This window comes from Dermochelys coriacea, chromosome 11, assembly GCF_009764565.3.
Source record: "Dermochelys coriacea isolate rDerCor1 chromosome 11, rDerCor1.pri.v4, whole genome shotgun sequence".
Taxonomy (NCBI): domain Eukaryota; kingdom Metazoa; phylum Chordata; order Testudines; family Dermochelyidae; genus Dermochelys; species Dermochelys coriacea.
This window is the reverse complement of record NC_050078.2, coordinates 76,455,045-76,480,422: the sequence shown is the minus strand read 5'-3', so window position 1 is coordinate 76,480,422 and position 25,378 is coordinate 76,455,045. Positions and strand designations below refer to the sequence as shown.

The 25,378-nt window shown below is 46.4% G+C and overlaps 1 protein-coding gene across 1 annotated transcript; it reads right to left on the bottom strand.

Moving 5' to 3' along the window:
- Window positions 1–21,060: 21,060 nt before the first annotated feature.
- Window positions 21,061–23,970, bottom strand: LOC122458214 (zinc finger protein interacting with ribonucleoprotein K-like). Its single transcript, XM_043505791.1, has 2 exons — window positions 23,636–23,970; window positions 21,061–21,435 (listed from the first exon to the last, which is right to left on the bottom strand). Exons 1-2 carry the CDS (start codon window positions 23,786–23,788, stop codon window positions 21,250–21,252), a joined length of 339 nt encoding a protein of 112 aa, XP_043361726.1. The 5' UTR covers window positions 23,789–23,970; the 3' UTR covers window positions 21,061–21,249.
- Window positions 23,971–25,378: the final 1,408 nt, after the last annotated feature.

The following is a 25,378-nucleotide window of genomic DNA, read 5'->3' as shown; positions in this document are numbered from 1 at the left end:
ACCCGTGATCTTGAGTCTGTAGACCCACTTCTCACTTCATCACATCTCTTCCCCTTTCAGTCAAAACTGAGCAGGATCACTTTAACCGGTGACCTCGGGAAGTTTAATCCCAGAATTGTTATCCACGGATACCAAAACCAATTTCCTCTGCCTTGGTAGCTGTCCTACCCGCATGTCATAGAATCATTCAACCAGAGAAACAAGGTTAGAAGGGACCACAAGGGTCCATGATTCTTACAACACAGTTTTCATAAGAACGGCCATACTGAATCAGACCAATGGCCCATCTAGCCCCATATCCTGTCTTCCCACAGGGGCTGGTGCCTGATGCTTCACAGGGAGTGACCAGAACAGGGCTATTTATCAAGAAATCCATCCCCAGTCACCGCATCCCAGCTTCTGGCAATCAGAAGTTTAGGGGCACTCAAAGGTGATGAGGTTGCATAACTGACCATCTTGGCTGATAGCCATTGATGGACCTATCCTCCATCAACTTACCTCATTCTTTTCTGAATGTTATACTTTTGGCCTTCACAACATCCTCCTGGAAACCAATTCCACAGGTTGTATGTGTGTTATGTGAAGAAGTATTTCCTTATGCTTGTTTTAAACCTGCTGCCTATTAATTTCACTGTGTGACATCCGGCTCTTGGGTGATGTGAGGGGGTAAATACCATTTCCTTATTCACTTTCCCATTCCATTATGATTTTATAGACCTCTACCATACCCCTCCTTAGTTGTCTCTTGTCTAAACTGAACACTACCAGTCTTTTTAATCTCTCCACATATGGAAGCTGTTCCATACCCCTAATAATTTTTGTTGTCTTTCTCTGTACTTGTTCCAGTTCTAATATATCTTTTTTGAGAAGGGGCGACCACAACTGCATTCAGAATTCAAGGTATGGGTGTACCATGGTGTGATAGACCCAGGTCAGTTGGGTACAGCAGAGTAGCCCTATTGGGATCCGGGAAGTGCTAAAGGATCCCCCCCCACACAGCCTAAGGGGGGGGTCCACAGGATCTGGACCAAATAATTATGGGGGACAACTAATGAACAGGGACAGGAGTGTGGTCAAAAGGTCAAATGAAGGGAACCAGACGGGGACACCGAGCAGAGAACCCCGGACAGTACCCACTGCTCCTCGAAGGTGTCAAGGGAGTCAAAGGATGCCGCCCAGAGGAATTCTGCCCGGATACGTGAATAGACCGAGGATCGGAAATAGGCCCCACAGTCACAGGAGACTCCATTGGCCAATCTCCTCACTCTGGTTTTATAGATGGCCGTTTTAGCAAGGGCCAGGAGGAGGTTGACCAGGAGATCCCGTGACTTTGTGGGGCCACGGATAGGGAGTGCATAAATAAGAAGGTGAGCGGAAAAGTGCAACCAAAAACGTAATAAAATATTAGTGAGGGACTGGAATAGGGGCTGCAGCCTGGCACACTCCAGATATGTGTGTGCCAGGGTTTCCCTCACGCCGCAAAAGTGGCAGGTGTCTGGGATAGGGGTGAACCGCGCCAAGAACACGCCCGTGCTCACGGTTCCATGAAGGAGCCGTACAGCAGAGTAACCATATTGGGATCCAGGAAGTGGGTGGGCGAAGCCCGTCCACTGCTAAAGGATCCCCCACACAGCCTAAGAAGGGGGGTCCACAGGACCTGGAAAGCCAAATAATTACGGGGGACAACTAATGAACAACGGGGACAGGGGTGCGGTTAAAGGGTCAAACGAAGGGAACCAGACGGGGACACAGAGCAGAGAACCCCAGACAGTGCCCACTGCTCCTCGAAGGTGTCAAGGGAGTCAGCGGAGGCCACCCAGAGGAACTCTGCCCAGAGGCATGAATGGACAGAGGATTGGAAATAGGCCCCACAGTCACAGGAGACTCCGTCAGCCAACCCCCTCACCCTGGTTTTATAGATGGCCACTTTAGCCAGGGCCTGGAGGAGGTTGACCAGGAGGTCCCGTGACTTGGTGGGGCCATGGACAGGGAGTGCATAGATAAGAAGGTGAGGGGAAAAGTGCAACCAAAATCTTAACAAATATTCGTGAGGAGCCGGAATAGGGGCTGCAGCCTGGCGCACTCTAGTTAGACGTGCGCCAGGGTTTCCCTCACGCAGCAAAAGGGGAAGGTGTCCGGGATTGGGGTAAACCGCGCCAAGCACACGCCCGTGCTCACGGCCCCGTGAAGGAGCCGTACAGCAGAGTAGAGAAGGCAGATCTACTGGCCACTGGATTAACAGTTTTCTGTTCCCTTACTGACCAAAGCAGGGGCTGCTCCAGGCTAAGGAGAACACCTGACTCCAATTAACCTGCAAAAAGTCAGGTGAGGCCATTAAGCTAATGTGACAACCTGACTCTAATTAAGGCCCCTCTGATAATATAAAAGGGCTCACTCCAGTCAGGTAGAGAGGAGCTGGAGAGAGGAAGTGTGGCTGAAGGGCTGGTTAATGAAGACCCTCAAGTCATTGGTAAGGGAGCCCTAAGGTAAGGGTGAAGAAGGGAGAAGCAGGAGAGCTGTGAGGAAGTGGCCCAGGGAAATGTAGCAACTCTGGCAGTAAAAGATTGGCTGCCAACAGCTGCTACCATTAGGGTCCCTGGGCCAGAACCCAGAGTAGAGAGCAGACCCGGGTTCTCCGCAACCCACCACTACAGAAACACTTCCTGGGAGGGGAAAACAGGCCCCTGTCAGGACAGGAGGCTAAACTGTTTTGGCATGAGTCCGTAGGAGCAACAGAGATTGTGGGAATTCTCTCACCAACCTCCATTGCTGGCTTATGATGAAAAGGGCTCAGTAGACTGTATCCCAGGCCCTAGAGAGAGAAGGGCTATGTGGAGGGTTGCAGTGAGCCTCTGAAGCTAGCATAAACCTCCCAGAAGCGCGGGACCCATGGGGACAAGGTCGGAGCTCTGCCACACATGGATTTACATGGTGGCATTATGTTATTTTTTGTCTTATTATCTATATTTTCCTAATGACTACTAAAATTCTGTTAGCTTTTTTGACTGCCACTGCACATTAAGAGGATGATTTCAGAGAACTATCCATGACTCAAAAATCTCTTTTGAGTGGTAACAGCTAATTTAAAACCTGTCATTTTATATACATAGTTGGGATTATGTTTTCCAGTGTACACTACTTGCATTTATCAACATCGAATTTTATTTGCCATTCTGTTATCCAGTTTTGTGACATCCCTTTGTAACTCTTTATAGTCTGTGATGTTATTAATATGAACTGGGACCCTATAGATTGTTGCAACCAAGGTCCTGTAGTGGCACCAAATCTTGTATAAAGGGGGTCAAATAAGGTGTCTAAGACAAGGTTATGATTATGCTATCTGTATGCATGTATCATTTTTGTATTTGAAGTTATAAGTGTTGGCTCTATACTGTCTATATTTCAAACTTGTGGGTGACACCCCAGACAATTTGGCGTCAGCACTGCCTACCCTACTTGATGGCCCATTAAAGACCATCATCTATACAACTGACCCATTGCAAGAAGACAGATACACTTTGTGACTCAGCAAGGTATGCAGGGACATATTTATGGAAGAACTCTGAGGTTTTTCCATGCCATGTGAGGGATAGCTTGTCCTTGGGACAAAGAAAGCAGAGACCACATGGCAAGAGACTATAAAAGGCTGCTGCATCTCCTCAATCTTGTCTTCAGTCCCGCTTCTTACTTCTGAAGGAAACTTGCTACAAACTGAAGCTCTGAACAAAGGACTGAATGACCCATCTCAGCTGAGGATGTACTCCAGAGAGTTAATTTAAACCTGCAGTTTATTCCACCATTGCTACAAGCCTGAACTAAGAACTTTGCCATTATGTATGTAATTGATTCCATTTAACCAATTTTAGCTCTCATCTATATCTTTTTCTTTTTATGAATAAACCTTTAGATTTTAAATTCTGAAGAACTGGCAACAGCATGATTTGTTGGTAAGATCTAATTTGTATATTGACTTGGTATGGGACTTGGTCCTTTGGGATTGTAAATACCTTGCGATGCCGGCTACAACAATGCCATGTGAACGCCTGTTCTCACTTTCAGATGACATTGTAAACAAGAAGTGGGCAGCATTATCTTCCGCAAATGTAAACAAACTTGTTTGTCTGAGAGATTGGCTGAACAAGAAGAAGGACTGAGTGGACTTCTAAGTTCTAAAGTTTTACATTGTTTTATTTTTGAATGCCGACATGGAGAGATGGCAGAACAACAAGTGCCAAGATTTTAGGCAGCTGCTTATGGGAATGGCAGATAAATACATCCAATACTATGAGAAGTGCCTTACGGCGTGGGAGTCAATTATACCACTATTACAAGACAAACCAGAGATCAAATAAGAAGCTCCCTAGCCCACAGACTTCTCTACACAAGTGCACAGTATCACTAAACAACCTACTGGGGCTGATGCACTACTCTGAGAGCTACCTGAAAAATACCAGCTATGCCCAGTCTGGTACATTGAAGAGCATTTGGACTTTTCCTCTTTTTGTGTTTAAACCGGTATGTTTTTCTTTTTACATAATTCTACATTTGTATGATAAGGAGATTGCACTACAGTACCTGTAACGGGGGATTGGAAAAATACTATTTCTTTTGTTTTTTAACAATGCAAACATTTGTAATCAAAAATAAATATAAAGTGAGCACTGTGCACTTTGTATTCTGTGTTGTAATTTAAATCAATATATTTGAAAATGTAGAAAACATCAAAAAAATTTAAATAAAAAATTTTACTATTGTTTAACAGCACAATTAATTGAATATTTTTTTAATCACGTGATTAATCGCGATTATTTTTTTAAATCACTTGATAGCCCTAGTTCATTTGTGTCTGATTCTGTTCTTTACTATAGTTTCAACTAATTTACCTGATATTGAAGTTATGCTTACCAGCCTATACGTGCCAAAATCACCTCTGGAACCTTTTTAAAAAAAATCAGCATCACATTGGCTGTCTGCAAGTCATCTAGTACAGAGCCTGATTTAAGCAATTGTGATGTGATATTCACCCCACACTAGCCTAGAAGGGGTTAAGGAGGCTGAAATAGGGCCAACTCAACAGATAGGCCACAGGTGAAGGGTACTAGGTGGCCTAAGTAAACCCCTCAAAGATGATGGAGCCATCTGAGAAGGAACAGGAGGGGCAAGGATAAAACTAGGAAGCTAGCAGCTGAAAGAGGCTGCAGTGAGGGAGCCTGCAGCCACTCTCTGAAGCAAGGAAACCAAGTGGGAGAGGGTGTACAAAAGGCTCAGGGAATTGGTAGAAAGAATTAAGAGGTGCAGACCTCAGTTGCTGATTATAGGGTCCCTGAGCTGAAATCTGGAGTAGAGGGCTGGCCTGGGTTTCCCCACCAGCCACTAGGGAAGTGGTGCAGACCAGGCAGTGGATGGGAAAACTGCCTGAAATATTGTTCATGGAGAGACTTTGATAGCTGGCAAAACATATAGTGACCTGGCTAGAGAGCCAAACCACAGAGAGAGCACCCAGAGTGGAAGAGAGAGGCAGCAGGGTGTGCAATGAGCTGCAGAAGTAGGCACTGGATCTGGAAAGAGCTAATCCCCAGAGCTGCCAGGAGGAGGCACCCTAGTGGTGAGTGAACCTTGTGACAATTTGGTGGAAATGCAGGCACTCAGGGAACATAAGAGACTGGGCATGATGAGCACCCCTAATACAAGCAGTGAATGGACCCCAGGACAGCGATAGGTTACATACCAAAGTTAGTAGTTCTGCAACTTCATATTTAACTTCCATCTGACCTCTTGGGGTCCTGGGGATTTATTACTTTTAATTTATCAATTTGTTCCAAAACCTCCTATACTGACTCCTCAATTTGGGACAGTTCCTCCAATTTATCACCTAAAAAGAATACGTCAGGTATGGAAATCTGTTTTTCATTTTTTTGCAGTGAAGACAGATGCAAAGAATTCATTTAGCTTATTTGCAATAGCTTTCTCTTCCTTGACTGCTCCTGTAACACTAGATTGTCCAATGGCCACACTCATTGTTTGGCAGGCTTCCTGCTTCTCGTATACTTGAAAAAAATTTTACTGTTTGCTTTTGTGTCTTTTGCTAGCTGCTCTTAATTCTTTTTTGGCTTGCCTAATTCTACTCTTAAACTTGACTTGCCAGAGTTTATGATCCTTTCTATTTTCCTCAGGATTTGACTTCCAGTTTTTAAAGAATGGCTTTTTGTCTCTAACCGCCTCTCTTATTCGGTTATTAAGCCATGGTGGAATTTTTTGGATCTTTTTACTTCTGAGCTTGACATCAAACAATAAATGCTTCACTCCTGGGCTTTTACCTCATTCTCTGGTCCTCGCAGACTCTTGCTCGGGGCTCCTCTCTGCTCTTGGGCCCTGTCAGGGTTCCTTCCCCACTCTGAACTCTAGGGTATAGATGTGGGGACCTGCATGAAAACCTCCCAAGCTTACTTTTACCAGCTTAGGTTAAAACTTCCCCAAGGTACAAACTATTTTACCTTTTGCCCTTGGACTTTCGCTGCCACCACCAAACATCTAACTGGGTTTCTTATTGGGAAAGAGTAGTTTGGAAACGTCTTTCCCCCCAAAATCCTCACCAAAACCTTGCACCCCCCTTCCTGGGGAAGGTTTGATAAAAATCCTCACCAATTTGCATAGGTGACCACAGACCCAAACTCTTGGAGCTTAAGAACAATTAAAAAAGCATTCAGTTTCTTAAAAGAATTTTAATAGAAGAAAAGGTAAAAAGAATCACCTCTGTAAAATCAGGATGGTAAATACCTTACAGGATAATTAGATTCAAAACATAGAGAATCCCTCTAGGCAAAACCTTAAGTTACAAAAAGACACAAAAACAGGAATATCTATTCTATTCAGCATAGCTTATTTTCTCAGCCATTTAAAGAAATCAGAATCTAACGCATATCTAGCTAGATTACTTACTAAGTTCTAAGACTCCATTCCTGTTCTGTCCCCGGCAAAAGCATCACCCAGACAGACCCAGACCCTTTGTTTCTCCCCCCTCCAGCTTTTAAAAGTATCTTGTCTACTCATTGGTCATTGTGGTCAGGTGCCAGCGAGGTTATCCTAGCTTCTTAACCCTTTATAGGTGAAAGGGTTTTTCCTCTGGCCAGGAGGGATTTTAAAGTTATTTATCCTTCCCTATATATTTATGACAGGCCCCACCACAGGAGTTGACCTACTCCTGTAGTCCTGAGTCCTGGCCACAGCCTGTCCCAAACTACCAGGCCTTCGTCCAGGCCCTTCCCAGAGAGGGAATTCTCCCTAGAGCCTCTCTCTGCTCCTATGCACCCTAGTGCCTTTCTTTTATTTTCTTTTTTTGTTTTTGTTTTTTTTAATGGTGAAGTAGACTTGACTGATTAGTCTATAGCTGACACGAATTTCAATTCCTAAACACTTGGTGCTTTATATTCCCTCGCTCTGTCCTGTGTCTTTTAGGTAAAGTAACAATGCCCTTCTAATACCCCATTTGCCTGCATTTCTTAAGAAATAACATAAAGTAACTTTTGTTACTTTAAGACATTTGGATTTCTCAGAAAGTTTTTCCCTTTCTTTATCAGAGCCCTTACATACCCATAAAAGGTGATCAATTGTTTCTTCCAATTTACAGAGCGCACATAATCTACCTTTGTGTCTATTTACTCTGAAAAGATTTTTGCTTAGGCCACTGTAGCCAGTTAGTACACTAAACAAAATCATTAGGGCTGTCAAGCGATTAAAAAAATTAATTGTGATTAATCGCACTGTTAAACATTAATAGAATACCATTTATTTAAATATTTTTGGACGTTTTCTATATTTTCAAATATATTGATCTCAATTACAACACAGAATACAAAGTGTGCAGTGCTCACTTTATATTTATTTTTTATTACAAATGTTTGCATTGTAAAAAAACAAATGAAATAGTATATCTTCTCTCTCCGCCAAGACCCCATCTCTACCTAGCTCCCCCTCCTCTGGCCAGCAGGCAATCAGTTAATCACCTCCCAGGTGCAGCACATAACTAATTAGGTTCTCCCCTTTGTCTTACAGGTGATGGGGAAGAAACCCCTCACATATGCCCCCCCTTCAAAAACATTGTTCTAACCCCCAATGAGGTCTACAAGCTGTGCCTCCACCAAATCATGTGCTTCATTGCTTCCACATCCCTCTTTAGCTGGCGCACCTCCTGGAGCAATTGATCCTTCTCCTGGAGCACCCCCAGCAAGTCTCCTCCATGTCTCTCAGCTGCAGATTGCATTCGTGGCATGGTCTCATCTGTTTCTTGGGTCTCAGCTACATGTGTTACCAAGACTGCAGAGCAAGCTTGCTCCAGGGCCTCAGTATTCACCTGATTTCAAGCTGGTTCCTCACAGTGGTAACAAACCTGTCCCCCAGTTTCTCCCCATCTCCAACCAAACAGGTCTTTTGGGTGGGTGTATGCTCTACTGCCATTGGAGTTGGGTTCCCTTTGCCTGTAACTACTGCGTTTGTGCTGTGGGTTACCCACACTCTTTCCTGTTCACCCATTCCACCCTCAGGGTGGTCATCTAGGATCCAATTTGTAGGGCCCATCCATTCTCCACCCACCAAAATCATATGTAGTGGGCAGAGGTTGTCCCATAATTTCACTTCAACCCACAGGACCTCACACTGGGCGGAGGGACACTCTTCATTCTCACCCTCTTTGTTTTGTTGGGGAGTTTGCTGGTTTCCCTCCTCCTCATGGTTACCCATCATCTCTTGTTCCGCCAGCCTTCCAAGCTGCTTGTAGGGTCCCCCTTCCTTGGCATTCCGGAGGCAGAAGTTCTGATACCTGCCCAATCGCTTTTAATGAGTTTCGGTTAACTTTATCCCCTGAGGCTATTTCTTTTTCATTTTCCTCTTCCCCCTTCGTCTCTCGGGGAACTCCCCTTTCTTTATTTTCTCTCTGGCTTGTACTCTCCTGTCTGGTCTTTCTGTGTTTAATTGCTCTTTCCCTTCACTATGTCATTCCTTCCCTCCAGGGTTTCCAGCTGCCCCCTCGTATCCCTAATGGGAAGGGGTTCCAGGCTGGGGTATGGGGTAACCCATCCACTACTCCAACCTGCTTCCATTGAAACTTCCCCTAAAATTCCAGGGGCACCTGTGCCACAGGGCAGAGTTTCTTACTCCCATGTGTAAATTCAAGCCTCACTCTTCCTTTGGGAAGTCTCCAGCGGGGTTTCACCAACTCACGCCTGATTAGTAAAAAGTCTGAGGCAATGTCTACCAGATCCCTTTGATAGCTCCTTCCCACTGTTATCGAAATGGTCAGTAACTTCCTTCTTCCTCCCTGCCCAGGAGTCCCGGCCTAACCACAGAATTCTGTAAACCTACACTCCACATACGGGCCTCCACCACTTGTAACACACCATCACCCAAGATGCCACTAACATTCCCCTGACGTCCACCCTCTTCTCAGTGCCCTTTCCTGATGTAACTTCTCTGATCTTCCTCTCTGGATCCAACCCTTAAACTGCCGACCCCTTCTGGGAATGTCTGCCTCTACCAACTCCTCTGTTAGCTAGGGTGATCGTGTGATGCCACCTGACCTATAGAGGGGTCCTGTCTGGGAGACTCTGAAGGAACGGTTCACATGAGACCCAACCATGACCCTGCACATGACTGAGTCACAGGGTCCTGCCATGAACAGCAAGGAGGAGGCCGATGAGGAAGAGGAGGAGGAGGACAGGCGACCAGCGGCTCAAGATGTGCTGCAAGCTTGGACCAGTGTTCCCTATAACTTTTCTCTCCCCTGTCCGGAATGAATTTTATGTGCACCAATATGGAGGTGAGGTGTGACACATCACTTTCATATTGGTGCATATAACAAAATTAATGTGGTGGGGGTGAAGCTGAGAGGTTCGGATTGTGGGAGGGTGTCGCTGTTAGCAGGCTGGTTTGCAGCACAACTGAGACAGTTGCTGGTAAAAGCATTTTATTTCTGATTATACAGTCATATATATATATATATACATACGACAGTTGTTTATCCTTTTTACAATTCATTATCCAATGTCCTTATCTTAGTGTTTCGTTATTCTGCTGTGCTGGAAACTAGAAGTCACTTCTCATGCTATTAGCTTTGTAGTGTAGCCAAATTCCCAACCTGTATATAATATTGTTTACTTCGTTACTCATGACCCGTGGGGTAGCTTTATGCTCTGCCAAATTCTGCTATCTTCCATTGACAAATTCTTCCTTAGAACATTTGATAGTCTCCATCTCCCACACCTCCCCCTTTTTGTTTTTTAAAGGCAGCAGAAACCATGCGAGATATAGCCCAACGCATACATTGGATTATACAAGGACCACATAAGCAAAAAATACAAATACAAAATCCCATTATTATTATAATATGCAACAACGAAGTTAGCTAGCCGGGCCATCCAAATTTAGACAACCAATCCCATAAGGGATTGGTTTCCTTTGTTAATTTATGAAGATTTTGTTCTAACCGTGCTAGTAATTCATGGATGGAATGAGAATGGTCAGACAAATTAAAACAGCACATACCTTCAAAATCCTCACATCCATGCCCATGGGCTAACAGCAAAAAATCAATTGCAGCACGATTTTGTAATACCGCATGACGAATACTATCTACACCCATTAGTAAAGCAGTCAATATTTTTGAAGTTAAATTAAATTGCTTAATACTCCAACAAGCCAATTTCTATAAATCAACTAAACTCTTTACACTAGCGACACCAGGGGCAAGAAATGCCGCAAATATTTTTGAAGGAGTATCCCAAAAGGTTATTGTATTGGAGTAAAGTCCTCCAATGCTCGCTTAGGGCGATTGTTTTGATGTTTAATCATATTACGGTTAGGTGCATACAGTGTCAAGCGGCCTAAATAACATGGCCCTCCCATGGGAAAACTAGGGATACCCTGCCATGCGCGATTTCCGCAAATAAGAAAGGTCCCTGGTGGTAATGCCTTTGCTGATCCATTATTCCATATACCCTTTTGTGGCAATTGTAAGCCTAGGTTGGCCCCTCCTTGCTGACAATAATTTCCCACCACAAAGGAGGCAATTGGCGTAATATTTTGCATATTAAAAAACATAGAAGCATCCATTTTCCACCCATATTGAGAATACAATACATGGAATTGTTCACCTAATTCAATGCACCCCATTGAATGATTATGAGTATCGTTTATTGTTACGGGTAAGGATCCTAATAATGTGAGTTCTTGGGGTGGGTTAAGCAGTGATTGATTTAATAAATTTATTAGCGTTCCTTGCAATAAACTCCAAGCAACTCCCGGGCACTGTTGCCCTGGTGTCCCATTATATAATCGATAACAAGTATTATTAATATTAGTATCATTAAAATCACTTGAGCGAAGAACACTATCATTGCTAACGTACCCTCGATATCCATTTAAATCTATACTCGGATAACCTATAAGGCACGTACTAAAAGGGTCCACGGGTGTTGCCATAGATAAACAAAATGAAGATTGCCCTGTCTGATTCGCCCAGGTGACCCATACGTTCTGACGGGGATCAATGCGTGTAAGCAGAGAAGAGGCTAGCCATAGCAGCCATAGGATTATCCATAGAAGCAGTAGTTTCATCCTTCGTTGATTCTGTAATACAGGGCCAGACCCACTTTGCGGGTATCCACCGAGGACCTGCATCAAGGGAGACACAAGCATAACCCTGACCCCAGGTTAATAATGGTACCGGTCCTTTCCACTGTTGAGAGGCATAATCAAACTACTTTACCTTTGGTTTTTCCTGCTCCTTTTCCATCCCTGTTCCCCCTAAATGCTTTTGTATTGGAACATTATTACTGTTATCAACAGCGTTAATAGGTTGGAGCCAGTTCAATACATATATAGCCTTTGCTAGTCGCCCAGCGGTAGTCTGCAGTATAGCATCCTCCCCACATCGTGATTGCTTATCTAACATTCCTTTTAAAGTAGCATGAGTGCGCTCAACAATGGCCTGGCCTGTAGAGTTCCCCGGCACCCCTGTTTTATGGTTTACTCCCCACAATTGCAAAAAGGCTTGCGTACGCCTAGCAATATACCCAGCTCCATTGTCTGTTTTTATTGTTTTTGGCACACCTAGCGCTGCAAAACATGCCTGCCAATGTTTGATTACATCCTTGCTACTGGTGGAAGCATGGGGCGTGGCCCAAATAGCCCCAGAGAAAGTATCTATAGATACATGAACATATTTCCATTTTCCAAACGGATTATATTGAATAACATCTGATTGCCATAATATTAATGCTTCTAAGCCTCGGGGATTGACCCCAACAGGAAAAGCAGGGGCTAGTTTGTTACATTCTGAGCATGAGGCCACAATACTCCGGGTCTGAGATATGGGTAGGGAAAATTGTCGAGTAAGAGCTCTTGCCGACTGATGGAAGAACTCATGAGATAGACGGGCTTGCTCAAATTGATTCGGTACCACCACGGATCCTACTAGAGTGTCTGCTTGCTCATTCCCTATACTTAAGTATCCCGGTAGGCCCGTGTGGCTTCTTAAATGCCCCACAAAATATCTGTCCCTTCTCCCATCAAGTCGATGCCAAAGACGCAAAAGTATTTGTTGTAATCTAAGGTTGTGAATTCTTCCAAGCATCGCTCTCTCCAACTTATTCACCAAGCCCACAGCATACTTAGAATCACTTATAACATTGAGTGGTTCTTTGCTCCAATTTTCAAAGGCCATAAGTATGGCCAAAAGTTCTAGTATCTGCACTGATCCTTCACTAATAATCTTTTTATGGGCCCAAACACATCCATCCAACCATACCATCCCCGCAGTTCCCGTTCGTCCCGCCGCATCAGTGAACACCGTTATTCCTTTTACCGGTCTTTCCTGCTTCATAAGGTGTTTTTCTAGTTGCAGAGGGGAGGAAAAGAGACGGTGGGATGGGTAGTGACAGCTCAATTGGCCTTGATAATCAGCTAAGGCAATGGCGAACATAGTATCATGCATCAACAGCTGTGTAATAACCATTTTGGAAAAGGATAACAAAATCTGGTGCGGATCAGTCCCTGCCATGGTAGTTACTCTTTTTCGTGCTTGCATTATTAACATAGCTATAGCTTCAACTCTGGAAGTCACCGTCCGTATATTTTTACAGGGTGGAAATATCCATTCTAACCCTATTAACGAATCTCTATCCGTTTCATCCCATTGAAATAACAATGCTTCCAATACTGAATCCAAACTAAAAACTGCTACCACAAAGGGCAGATTTTCTTTGTATCTGCCCGAATAACCATTTCCAACCTTTTGACCAATTCGTTGTAATGCCTCCCACTGTTGTACTGATAATTGTCGTTTATCCCCAGGACTTCTCCCCCCCTTGTAAAAGAGGAAGGAGAGGGGCTATATCTTGATTTGTGATACAACAAAGTGGGCGAAGCCACTGAAGTTCACCCAGTAATTTCTGAGCATCATATAGTGTCTGGACATGAGGTGAAAATGTCAAATGTTGAGGACGTACTGTACGATCAGTAACCCGAAGACCCAAATATAAAAAGGGGGGTTGGGTTTGAACCTTTTCCGGGGCCACTACAAGACCTGCTTGTGCTAATTGGGAAGTAATCAATGCAATAACAGAGGGTTCAAAGGCTGTAGGAGCCGCAAACAAAAGATCATCCATATAATGATATATTTTCCAGTGGGGATACCTTGTTCGAATAGCCCATGCAACAAAAAGTTGACAGATTGTGGGTGAATTTTTCATTCCTTGAGGCAAAACCTTCCATTGGTATCGAAGGGCAGGAGCCTCATGGTTTACTGTCGGGACAGAGAAGGCAAAGCGTTCTCTGTCTTTTGGGTGCAAAGGAATGGTAAAATAACAATCCTTTAAGTCAATAATAAGTAACGGCCATTCAGATGGGAGCATAGATGGGGCAGGTAGGCCAGGTTGTAAGGAGCCCATATCGACTATGATGGCATTAATGGCACGTAAGTCCTGCAATAAACGCCATTTCCCTGATTTTTTAAGAATAGTGAATACAGGCGTATTCCATGGACTAACGGAGGGTTCCAGATGGCCGAGATTTACTTGTTCAGCCACCAATTCCGTTAACCTGGCAAGCTTAATTGTTGGCAGCGGCCACTGAGCAACCCAGATCGGCTCATCAGAACACCAGGATAATGCAAGGGTTGGCCGCTCCTCAGTGGCCGCTACTAGAAAGGCGGAGAGCTAATCGTGACTCCCCACTGACTTAAACAATCTCTCCCCAATAACCAAATAGTTGTATCAACAAGATAAGGGCGAACCGACCCCATCAATGTATGGTCAGTGACATCAGTAATGTTAATAAAGAATTCACTCAACATGGGATTACGTTGCCCACCGATACCCTGAAGGGGTGTGGTTACTGGCTGCAGTGGCCATGTTAATGGCCATGCATGCAGGGGCAACACCGTAACATCCACTCCTGTATCAATAAGAACTCGGTGCTCAAAGGAAAAGCCATCTTGGCCTCTGAATTGAACTACACGCGTAGGACGCTCCCTTCCGATTGATAGAACAAATGCTGTCGTCAGTGGCGTAGAGTCTGAGGATCCAAACCCACTGGTCCCTCTCACCTGAGGTAATGCAGAGGGAACAGTCGCACAGAAAGGTATTAGCTGTGCAATTTTCGTTCCGGCCATAATCGTAATGGGCGGGCAAAGTGCCCGTACCATAATCCCTATGTTCCCTGTGTAATCAGCATCAATCAGCCCAGGAAGCACAAAGAGCCCCCTAAGGGAAGAAGATGATCTGCCAATCAATAACGCACTTAGCCCATGCCCCAGCAGTCCAGAGGCCACGGAAGGGACAAGTTTTACCTCATCATTCTCTAATGTAAAGTCGGTGGCGGTGGCCAAATCAACTCCGGCACTGCCGGCGGTTGCCCCGCGGAGGCCATCCAAGCAGCCGGAGTATTGTTTGTCCTCACGCCCTGCTGGTTGGCGCTCCGCGAGGCGTTTCCCGCCCCCTGCAATGGGGTTCCATCCTTCTTAAACCGAGAGCGGCATTCTGTGGCCCTGTGGCCAAATTTTTCACATCGATTACAGATCCCAGGAAAAGGGGCAGGGGGTGAGCCGCTTTGCGTTTGTGCCCTTTTCTTTGGGCAGTTTCGTTTTAAATGACCCATCATACCACACTGATAACACGCCCCCTCCCTTCCCTTTCACCAATTCGGCTTGGAGGTGTTCAAGGCTACCGCCAAGGCGCGTGCATGAATCTTTGCCTTATCCTCCTCCTCCACCAAGGGGGCACGAGTGCAGGCTTCAATCATATCGACTAGGGAGGCTGATTTTGGCAAAGTCACCAAAATCTTCTTACACGTGGGATTAGCATTTTGAAGAGCTAAATCTAATCCTAGCGCCGATCGGGCTTCTGGTGTTAAATTAGGGGCCCTATCCAATGCCGTTCTTAGACGATCCAAGAAGAGGGCAAAGGATTTGCCCATACCCTGCGTGATTTTTAATATGAGGGTGAAGGGGTGCCCAAATCAGGGAGCTCCTTAAATGCCTCCAATGCTAGAAGTTGAGACTGTTGTAATATTTGGGGTACCAATCGCGCCTGTACCTGAGGATCTTCAAATCGCCCCTCTCCCAACAGCATGTCTAATGTTGCTGCCTGGAGAGGGTCGCCCTGGGGTTTATCTAAATTAGTTACTACCGCATGCTCAGCCTTCTTTTTCCACGAATCTTTCCATAATAATCTCTGTGTGGGTGTTAATAGCATGTCAGCAAATTTTTGTGCATCAAAAGGACACATAGCCTGCCCCGAAAATATTTGCTCCAATAATGCTTGTACATAAGGATTTTTTAGCCCATATGCCATAATAGCCTTTTGGGCTTCCCTCATTAGTTTCCAGTCTAACGGTACCCATGTTCTAGCCCCGGTCTGTGATACTGAAACTGGGAACGTAGCTGGCATAGCATCCAAGAATTCCCCTTCAATAATAGCATCCTTTATCAACCCATGCCACCTCTTAATCGGATCAGGGGATCCTTCTCTCCTCTCTCCCTCTGTTCTCCAAATCACCCCTCTCCCTCTGTCCCCTTGTTCTCGTTTGACCGGAGAGTACTCAGGCGGCAGAGGCTTTGCCTTTGGTCGGACCGGTCGCGTAATAGGATTCAAAAGTTTACGGTAGTCTTCCTCTGCTGTTGTCATCAAGGCTCCTTCCGATGTGAGATGTTCCGTACAGTCATAATATCCGCATAATTTGCAAACATGAGGCCACTGCGAAGGATCTGGTATGCCTTGATCCCGTAGCTGTTTCAATGACTGTGACTGTGATGATCTCGCTGGTCTACCCTCCTTTCGATCCAGTTCATCCATTATCTGCTGAGCCTTACTGCCCTCCTTGTACAAACGGCGTATTATTTGTTCCTGCGTCAGGTCACCAAATTCTCCCCCTTCAGGCAAATCAGTAATCCGAACCGGTGCAACAGGGGCCGACGGTAAAACCGAAGAATGCTCCACCAAAGGATATAGCCCGGATTTCTCAGGCACAGAAACAACCTTGCCCTGGGGAGATTGTCCCTCTGAAACCGATTGATCCACTGCCATTGGTTCTTCATTACCGGAGCAATCGGCATCTCCAGGTAGTGGAACTTCACCAGCCTCTGGGGGTGCCAAGGGGATTGTGGGTGTTGTTTTCCCAAAAAAGTCTCGCGCCCCGGCCGGGAACACCCCTTTAGGGGGCGACCCAAGCGCCTCACGTAGCGCGGTACGGGCTCCAGCCTGAGCCGCCGCACTTGTAACGGCTCGATGAACTATTCGCCAGGTAGGGCTTAACGCAATAGCCTATTTATTCCCAACACCCACTGAATCCCACATGTCCTCCCCCAATGCCTTCCATACCGAAAAATCAAATAAATTCTTTGCAGTAACCAAAAAACCCCGTCGCCTTCCCCACCGAAGCAGTTTTTGAAGAGCCTCTGGGGAAAATTTTTCTTCCTGGTTACTGAGCAGATTGCTTAAGACCTTGAATACGGCCTGCTCATCTGCAGATGCGGCGACTCCCATTATGAGAGATGTCCCCCGCCGCTCACCTTTAATCATGGGGAGCTCCCTCGCCTCAATTGGGCGTCCCGGTTCTTCTGTTAAATTGAGGACACCGGCAGCGGCGGTCCCTGCTGTTTCTTACTCCGGACGTGGTGCCGAACACACGGAATTCCTATCACGTCGGGGTCACCATTTGTCGCTGTTAGCAGGCTGCTTGCAGCACAACTGAGACAGTTGCTGGTAAAAGCATTTTATTTCTGATTATACAGTCATATATATACAATAGTTGTTTAGCCTTTTTACAATTCATTATCCAATGTCCTTATCTTAGTGTTTCATTATTCTGCTGTGCTGGAAACTAGAAGTCGCTTCTCATGCTATTAGCTTTGTAGTGTAGCCAAATTCCCAACCTGTATATAATCTTGTTTACTTCGTTACTCATGACCCGTGGGGTAGCTTTATGCTCTGCCAAATTCTGCTATCTTCCATTGACAAATTCTTCCTTAGAACATTTGATAGTCTCCATCTCCCACAGGAGGGGGCTCAGGGCTAGGGCAGAGGGTTTGGTGTGCAGGGGTGTGAGGGTTCAGGCTGGGGGTACAGGCTCAGGGGTAGGGCCAGGGATGAGGGGTTTGGGTGAAGGCTGCCCTGGAGTTAAGGTGGGGAGAGAGAACACCCCCCAGCAGCACCTCAGGGAGGGGATGGGGGAGTGGCTTGTCTCTGCCGCGGCAGCTCCCCGGTTGGGAGGGGCTCTGAACAGGGAACCCTCAGGGCTGAGCTGAAATCAATGAACCACCCTGATTATGAAAAGAGACAAAGCCTGGGACTCTGTAAGAGAAGAACGGCCACAAGGTGTTATCCATTACAGAGGCGACATTGCCAGCGTGAGCGGCTCATGAAAATTGGATCCCAGCTCTCTGCACTGGACAAGTGCGGTAAGGCCTGACCAGTGGGGGAGGAATACATTGTTCGACTGGAGTGGATCTGGGTAATAAGTGTAGGCTCTAAATTGAGTTTTATATTTTTCTTTTATCCAGAATTTTGTGTTTCCAATCCCCTTACTTGCCTTTATTTTGGATCTTTGACATAATACACGAGTTAAATACACTTCTAGGTGGTTTATTATAGCCACGACCAAGTGCCTGACACTAAAGAGTGTGTTAAGCTGAGGGGGGGCTGGCAACCCTGGGGTGCACTGCTTCCCACCAAGGAAGCAGATTGCTGTACAGAGCGGGTACCCAGAAGATAAGAGACTGGGCACTTCAGTATAACAAGGTGGGGTGCGCTAACTGCTAGCTTGCAGAGGGAAGACGTGGGGCTCGCGGACCAGAGTGGTGTGCTTGTTCTGCCAGCAGCTGGCAGGTCTGGGAGAACTTTCCCCGGTGGGCACAGCCAAGGCTCTCTCACACTGTGCGCAGCTGGTAGTGATTCACCCCAGACACCTTGGGTAACCCCGACAGCGTCACAGTGAGATCCTGGAGAACCCCCTCCTACCTAGCCCCTGGCTCCTTCCAGTGTCTGCACAGGGACATGAGCCACAGGTAGGGCAAATGGCTTCACCTTTGGCCCCTTGCGCCAGGCTGTGCAGCCTTTCAGCATTCAGAGGGTTTTTACCACACAGGGTTTGACAAAGGGTCTCTCATCCTCCAGCTCACCCTCTGGCCCAGAGGAGATGGCTGTGTGACTGCTTTCACCCGGAAGTTCGGTCACATAGCTCACTAGATGAGGCTGAGCTACAGGAAGCCATCTTTGCTGGACACAGGACGGGTGTGCCTCTCAGGCCCAGACACACCCCGTCTTCTCCAGTCTTCGACTGGAGTGGATCTGGGTAATAAGTGTAGGCTCTAAATTGAGTTTCTCAGGGAGGTGGTTATACACCATTTTCTTGCTGTTTCCTTTGACTAATCTTGTTTTTATTGCTGCAAGTCACTTCTTGCAAAATCCTCCTGTTGCATTCAGAATCCCACCAGCTGCCACCAACTGTCATGGATCCTCACACTCTGTCCTATGCCCCAGCTTTTAAACAGTCCCTAGAGGAACCCCTTCACTGTGCTAAATCCCCAAGGGGTCCCACTCTTCCCTCAGGGTAGGCCATGCAGCCTCAATGCCTTCAAGACTGAGCCTCTGGGCTCCAGCTCTCCTGCCTCACACCATGAGCTGTGCCCAGCAAGTCCAGCTGAGATAGACTCCTGGTCAGAGACTGTTAGACTCTTCAGGGATTAATGCACCCAGCAAGTATCTGCAGTGACACCCGGCAGCCTTCTCAAAAACGGTAGGGTTTATTAGCCAACTGGAACACAGCAGAGGCAAATCCTTAGGTTAGCACAGAGAAGTAAAGGTTAAGACATAATCCATACTGGCCAAAGGCCTTGAGCCAGGCTGCTGTAGGAACCCATTTAGTGTCCTTTCCCTGTATCTATCCCTTAGTCTTACTTCCAGGAAAGCTCCCTGTCTCTGGGAGCCCAGTTCTTCCTGCTCCTCAAAACACATTGAATTCACATGTGCTCCACCCAGACAAGCTGGGAGCCTCTCATTGATAGGTGTCAATTGTTCAGTCCTGGGGGTTACTGTGGACTCTGTAAGGACTTCCATTGATATGAGTTAGTCCCAGTCAGTCCCATAATGAGCCATTCGTATCACCCTATGACAGCTCTTCACACTCAGAGCAGAGCAACCCCAAATACAGAGGGCAGCTGAGGCATGTATTGGAGTAACAGAAATATTACCAAAATTCCCACATCCATAACACACACATTGGTCACAGCCCTTGGAGAGAAGCAAAGCTCAGGGGCTGGACTTTAGGCCAGTGAACATAATGAAAGGCGAAGGGACTGCAAGCCTTAAACCTTGATCAACATGCAGAGGCACCTATGTCCCTGCCCACAGAGAGGTGATGGTTGGAGGCCTGGTACCTGAGAGGGCATTCCTCAAGCAGACTTCGGAGGGGGTCAAACATGTAGCTCCCCCAGACCTGTGACATCAGAAAAGCAGTTTTGGGAGAATTAGGGAATCCAGTGGGTTAGGTGCAGTAGGAGGATGTATTAACCACCACCCCCCCCTCCACACACACACACATCTGGGTAAGGCTGGGGAATTAAGACACTATAATTCAGGAGCAACAGACTAATTCCTCTGGAAAAGGAGAATGTGATAAACAAGAATCGGGCAACGTGGCCTCAGAAGGGACTGACGAAAAGATCCAAAATGCCTGGAGGGAAGGTAGACCATGGCTGCTGGAGATAGGGGTGGGGAAGAGAAAGACCTGGACCTCTCACTGCCACCCTGTGACTTCATCGACAAACAGCACATTTGTGCCGGGGCAGCGGTTGTCCTCTGGGTCAGAGGAACAAAGTAAGGACTCAGGAATAGTGCCCAGGGTCGCAGTAAGTAGATAGATACAGCGGGGGGGCGGGGGGGATTGAGTCAGGGGCAGCGAGTGGTGGATGAAGGACAATAGTTTAATATTTGGGGAAAAACCTGTAAAATTAACCGCAACTGAACAGAAATAAAACTGGAGCGTAGGCTCTGAAGCAGCAAGGCCCGGGCAGGAATTTTGTGTGAAAGAGCTGGAATCCCCCACAACTCCAGAGCCCCAAAACCTCTTCTCCTTCCCACTGACCCACCCTGCCCCCTTCCTGGGTGCCCTTCCTCCACATTCCCCTTCTTTCCTCCCACTGCTCTCAGCCCTCCCCACATGCTGGTGCCTTGGGAGTACCCATCCCTTGTACTCTCTTCTCCTCTCTCACTGTCCCGTTCCTCCCTGCTCCTCCACACTCCCGTTCCCTTCTTCCCACTGCTCTCAGCCCTCCCCACCTGCTAGCACCCCAGCAACATCTACTCCCCTTCTCCTCCCCTCCCATTGCTCCATTTCCCTGTCACCCATGAACTCCTGAGTAACAACTTCCTACGCTCACCTATCAAAAGATGGGCTCACCTGACTGTCACGCCGTCCATGCACCATGTACTTCTCCTGTTTACTGGACTGTACCTAGAATTGTACCAGCTGCAAAGAGTCCCCTTCAAATGAGGAAAGGTGTGAACGCTCTAGTTATTCATTACTTTTAATGCATCCAATAAGGATAAATTAAACTAAATTTTACAAATCATATTTTTTTCAAAATGGCCGACATCAAATACACACACGTCCAGAAATGACACTGAGGAAGGACATGAAGCAAAAAGCTGGGCATGGAAACCTGCCAAAAATTACAGGCTGAGTAAAGGTCCAGAGTTATTACTACTCGGGTTCTGTAGAGACCCCACAGCTTCTAGTAACCAGGGCACAGGAATCCTTACCCAGTGAGGCCACAGTGGCATAGTTCTCCTGCATGACCTCCCTGTAGAGGGCTCTCTGAGCAGGGTCTAGCAGAGCCCATTCCCCCTCCGTGTAGTACACAGCCAGCTCCTCAAAGGTCACCAGCCCCTGAAAGAACAAGAGTCGCCCATCAGAACCTGCTGCCCAGTGACACCACCAGTATTCACAGGAGAGAAGGGCCAGTAGAATGAATGCTCTGGGAGGGACGGTAGCAGAATCCCAGTCCCGCACCACTCAGAGCAACCAGGAGGCATTGGGGTGAGGAGAGTAAGAGAGAGAGAGCCCTTCTCCCTTCCAGCAGACACAGAGAGCAAGGGCCTTCACATTTATCACACACCTACTAGCCAGGGGCACAGGAGGTGGAAGGTCAGCAGAAAATCTATGGCCAGCAGAGTTAAGTACAATACATAGGATTTTTTAAAGTATATCAACAACATAAAGTATCCGAACAATGGCATTAGTCCATTACTATGATAGAATTATCAGTAATAATACAGAGAAAGAAAAGTGTTCAAAGAATACATCTGTTCTGTACCTGGGGAAAAAACAAACCAATGATACAGTCATATCATATGATGATAATAACACTCTTTACATTCCAGTAACAACTCATGAGGATGTTAAACAGCAGCTACAAAAGTTAGACATTTTTAAAATCAGCAGGTCCAGATAACTTGCATCCAGGAGTTTTAAAAGAATTGGCCAAGGAGTTCACTGGATCATTGCTGTTGATTTTCAATGGGTCTTCGAAAACTCCAGAAGAATGGAAGAAAAATAGTCCTGTGGCAATAATCAGAATATGAAAAGGGGATGACCAGGTGTCATGGAGCGTGGGGGAGTTCGAGCCCTGCACCCCTCTTCTTGGGATTCACCGTGACTCTCAGCCAGCCAGTAAAATGGAAGGTTTATTGGACAATAGGAATACAGTCTAAAACAGAGTTTGTGGGTACAACTAGGACCCCTCAGACAAGTCCTTCTGGGGGGCAGGGAGCTTAGACCCCAGCCTTGGGGTTCCCTGCGTTCGACCACCCAGCCCAAAACTGAAACCAACTCCCCCCCCCCCCCCCCCGTCTCACTCCTTCTTCCCCCAGCTCCTCTTCCAGCCTTTGTCCAGTTTCCCGGGCCAATGTGTCACCTGGGTCCAACCCCCTTCCAGCTCAGGTTACAGGCTCAGGTCTCCTCACTCCAGTGGAGTCATCCCCTGCTCTCCCATCCCCCATGCAGACAGTCCCAGCAGAACTAGATGACATTCCCCGGTCAATCCACCCCACTCCCTGCTGCATCACATCAGGTAATTATAGGCTGTCCAGCTGACATTGATACCAGGCAAGATAATGGAGCACCTGATAATTGCACTGATAAAAGATTAAAGGAGGGTAATACAATTTCAGAGTAGCAGCCGTGTTAGTCTGTATTCGCAAAAAGAAAAGGAGTACTTGTGGCACCTTAGAGACTAACAAATTTATTAGAGCATAAGCTTTCGTGAGCTACAGCTCACTTCATCGGATGCATGAAGTGAGCTGTAGCTCACGAAAGCTTATGCTCTAATAAATTTGTTAGTCTCTAAGGTGCCACAAGTACTCCTTTTCTTTTTGGTAATACAATTAACACCAATCAACATAAGTGTAGATCCTAGAAAAGTAATTGCCTTTTTTTTGGATGAGATTAGAAGTTTGGTTAATAAAGGTAATAGCATTCACGTAATATACGTAGATCTGTAAGGTATTTGACTTGGTACAGAATGATCTTTTGATTAAACAAACAGAACAATTCAAAATTAACATTGTACATGTGAAATATATTAAAAAGCGGCTGGCTGATAGGTCTCACAATGTAACTGTAAGTGGGGAACCATGGTTGAGTAGGTGTGTGTCTGGTGGGATCTCACAGGGATCGGTTCTTGGCCCTGTGCTATTTAACATTTTTATCAATGACCTGGAAGAGAACATAAAGTTGTCATTCATAAAGTTTGCAGATGACACAAAGATTGGGGGAACGGCAAATAACGAAGAGTATCGGTAGGTTCAGGCTCCGGCACTGGGAGTCTGGGACATTTTCCCAGGTCTGGCCAGGGGGGTTATTTCCTGTTCCACAAACAGGGGAAGTCCCGCGCCCAACCCTCATGAATCTGTTCATTGAAAGCACACCCAAGAGTCAACTAATTCCAGCAGGATGGTCACACCCTGTCCTCTCCCTTGTGTATTCCCTGCCCCCTCCTCCCACCTCCAGCAGCTCCCATCATCCTATGCATTTACTGCCCCTCTCCCTCCCGCCAGAACCCACCACCAGCTCCCAGACAATCCCTTACCTGAGACAGCTCCACTGACGCCATTTCCTTTATGCTGGGAGGATGGGACGATCCGGAGCAAAAGGTGGATGTTATTCTGCAGCCTGTCAGGGTGAGAAGGGCAACTGGAGTGAATTCAGAAGGGGTTTTGTCCATTTCACATTCTCCATTCATCCCAGGAATTCTCCCTGCAAAGAGACATTCTAGGTTCTGCTGCACTGAGAAACTCTTAGTGTACGTCTACACCAGGCTGATACAGCTTTGGATTTCCTACTTTTGAGAGGATTGAGTGTTGCTGAATTCAACATGCTGGAAGGGTTCAGGACAGCACTGGGCACCCTTAGCGCTGCATTAACAAAGTTGTCAGGGAAATTGGGTGTTCAATGAACAAACAGAAAAGGAAGGTTCCCCACTTCACCTGCCATTCATACGCCCTGGGCCTGGCAACTTGAAGGCGGAAAGAAAGGTGGATGGAGCTGGGAGTTTCCCTGGTAGTGGGAGGGGGTAGCAGCTGGGGATGACAAAGTGGAGTTGGGGGGAGCAGTGTTGGGTCATGGTGAGGGGCAGCAGCTGGGACTGGGTAACCTGGGGCTCGGTGGTCTCTATGTGGAAGATTTGCTTCTACCTTCCCCTCACGTGCCCCTTCCATGCCTTGTTGCCAGCAGAGAATGGGCACCCTGGGGTATGGCTCAGGGCAACAATTCCCTACCAAACAAGGACAAAGCATTGCAGATCCAAGAGGTAGGAAACACCCCAAATCTGAGGAGATTTTAAATTGACGCCAGAGAATTAGAGAGAAAATAGGGCAAAAGCTGACTGGAGAAATTGTCAATAATTTGAGAGAAAAGAAGAAATCAACTTAGATTTTATATCCATATTTGATAATTACAGAGAAATGCAATGGAATCGGAGAGGATTTTATAAATTTTTAGAAGGGAAGTGGCAAAATCACAAGGGATTTCATGCTTCCTCGCCCCTGTAATTTCCTGACTGCTCCCAACTCACACTGTCTCTCCCTCCATCGTTGTCCCTCCACCACTCTTCCCTGCCTGCCACCTCCACACCCCAGACACGCAAAGGGAAAACCCATGGAGCCAGTCTCTTCCCCTCCTCAATCCCCAGTTTTGCCACTAGGCAGATTCTAGCAGGAGATCAGTGGCTTTGGTGCTGTTAAGGCAACTTGGATTCCGCCCACAGGTGCATTAACAACAAGTAGCAGATTCCCAGGGGCTGTGAGATACGAGGCTCCAGGTGACATTTGTGCAGAGTCACTTTTCTGACCATGTCCTGGTCTCTCTCAGTCACCTGGAGTCTCCGGCTCAGCAGTTGGGGTTGGCAGAGCCTGGGGCTGCCTTAGGGGGCTCGTTCCAGCCACTGGAGGAAGTTCCCTGTGACGCTCTGTACCTCAGGGGAACACCCTACACCCCCATGTTCATCTTTATAAAATAATTGTGTGGTATCCAATGCAAAGTTTGTCATGTTGAGTGTCTTTGGAAGGCTCAAGATGCACTGAGCATTATTGTTATAGTGACGTTATAATAACTGGTTTCAGAGTAGCAGCCGTGTTAGTCTGTATTCGCAAAAAGAAAAGGAGTACTTGTGGCACCTTAGAGACTAAAGCTTATGCTCTAATAAATTTGTTAGTCTCTAAGGTGCCACAAGTACTCCTTTTCTTTTTGTTATAATAACTGTTACAGTAATGTTATAGTAAGGTTATAATTTAATGTATATTGTTATGAGGCTGAAAATGTAACCTCATGGCTA

Bases quoted from the DNA above. Each gene is read 5' to 3' on its own strand.
- LOC122458214 (XM_043505791.1), bottom strand. From the start codon at position 23,788: ATGAATGGAGAATGTGAAATGGACAAAACCCCTTCTGAATTCACTCCA. The intron at 21,436-23,635 runs GTAAGGGATTGT...TTGTTCTTTCAG, and splicing joins CGTCAGTGGAGCTGTCTCAG to GGGCTGGTGACCTTTGAGGA.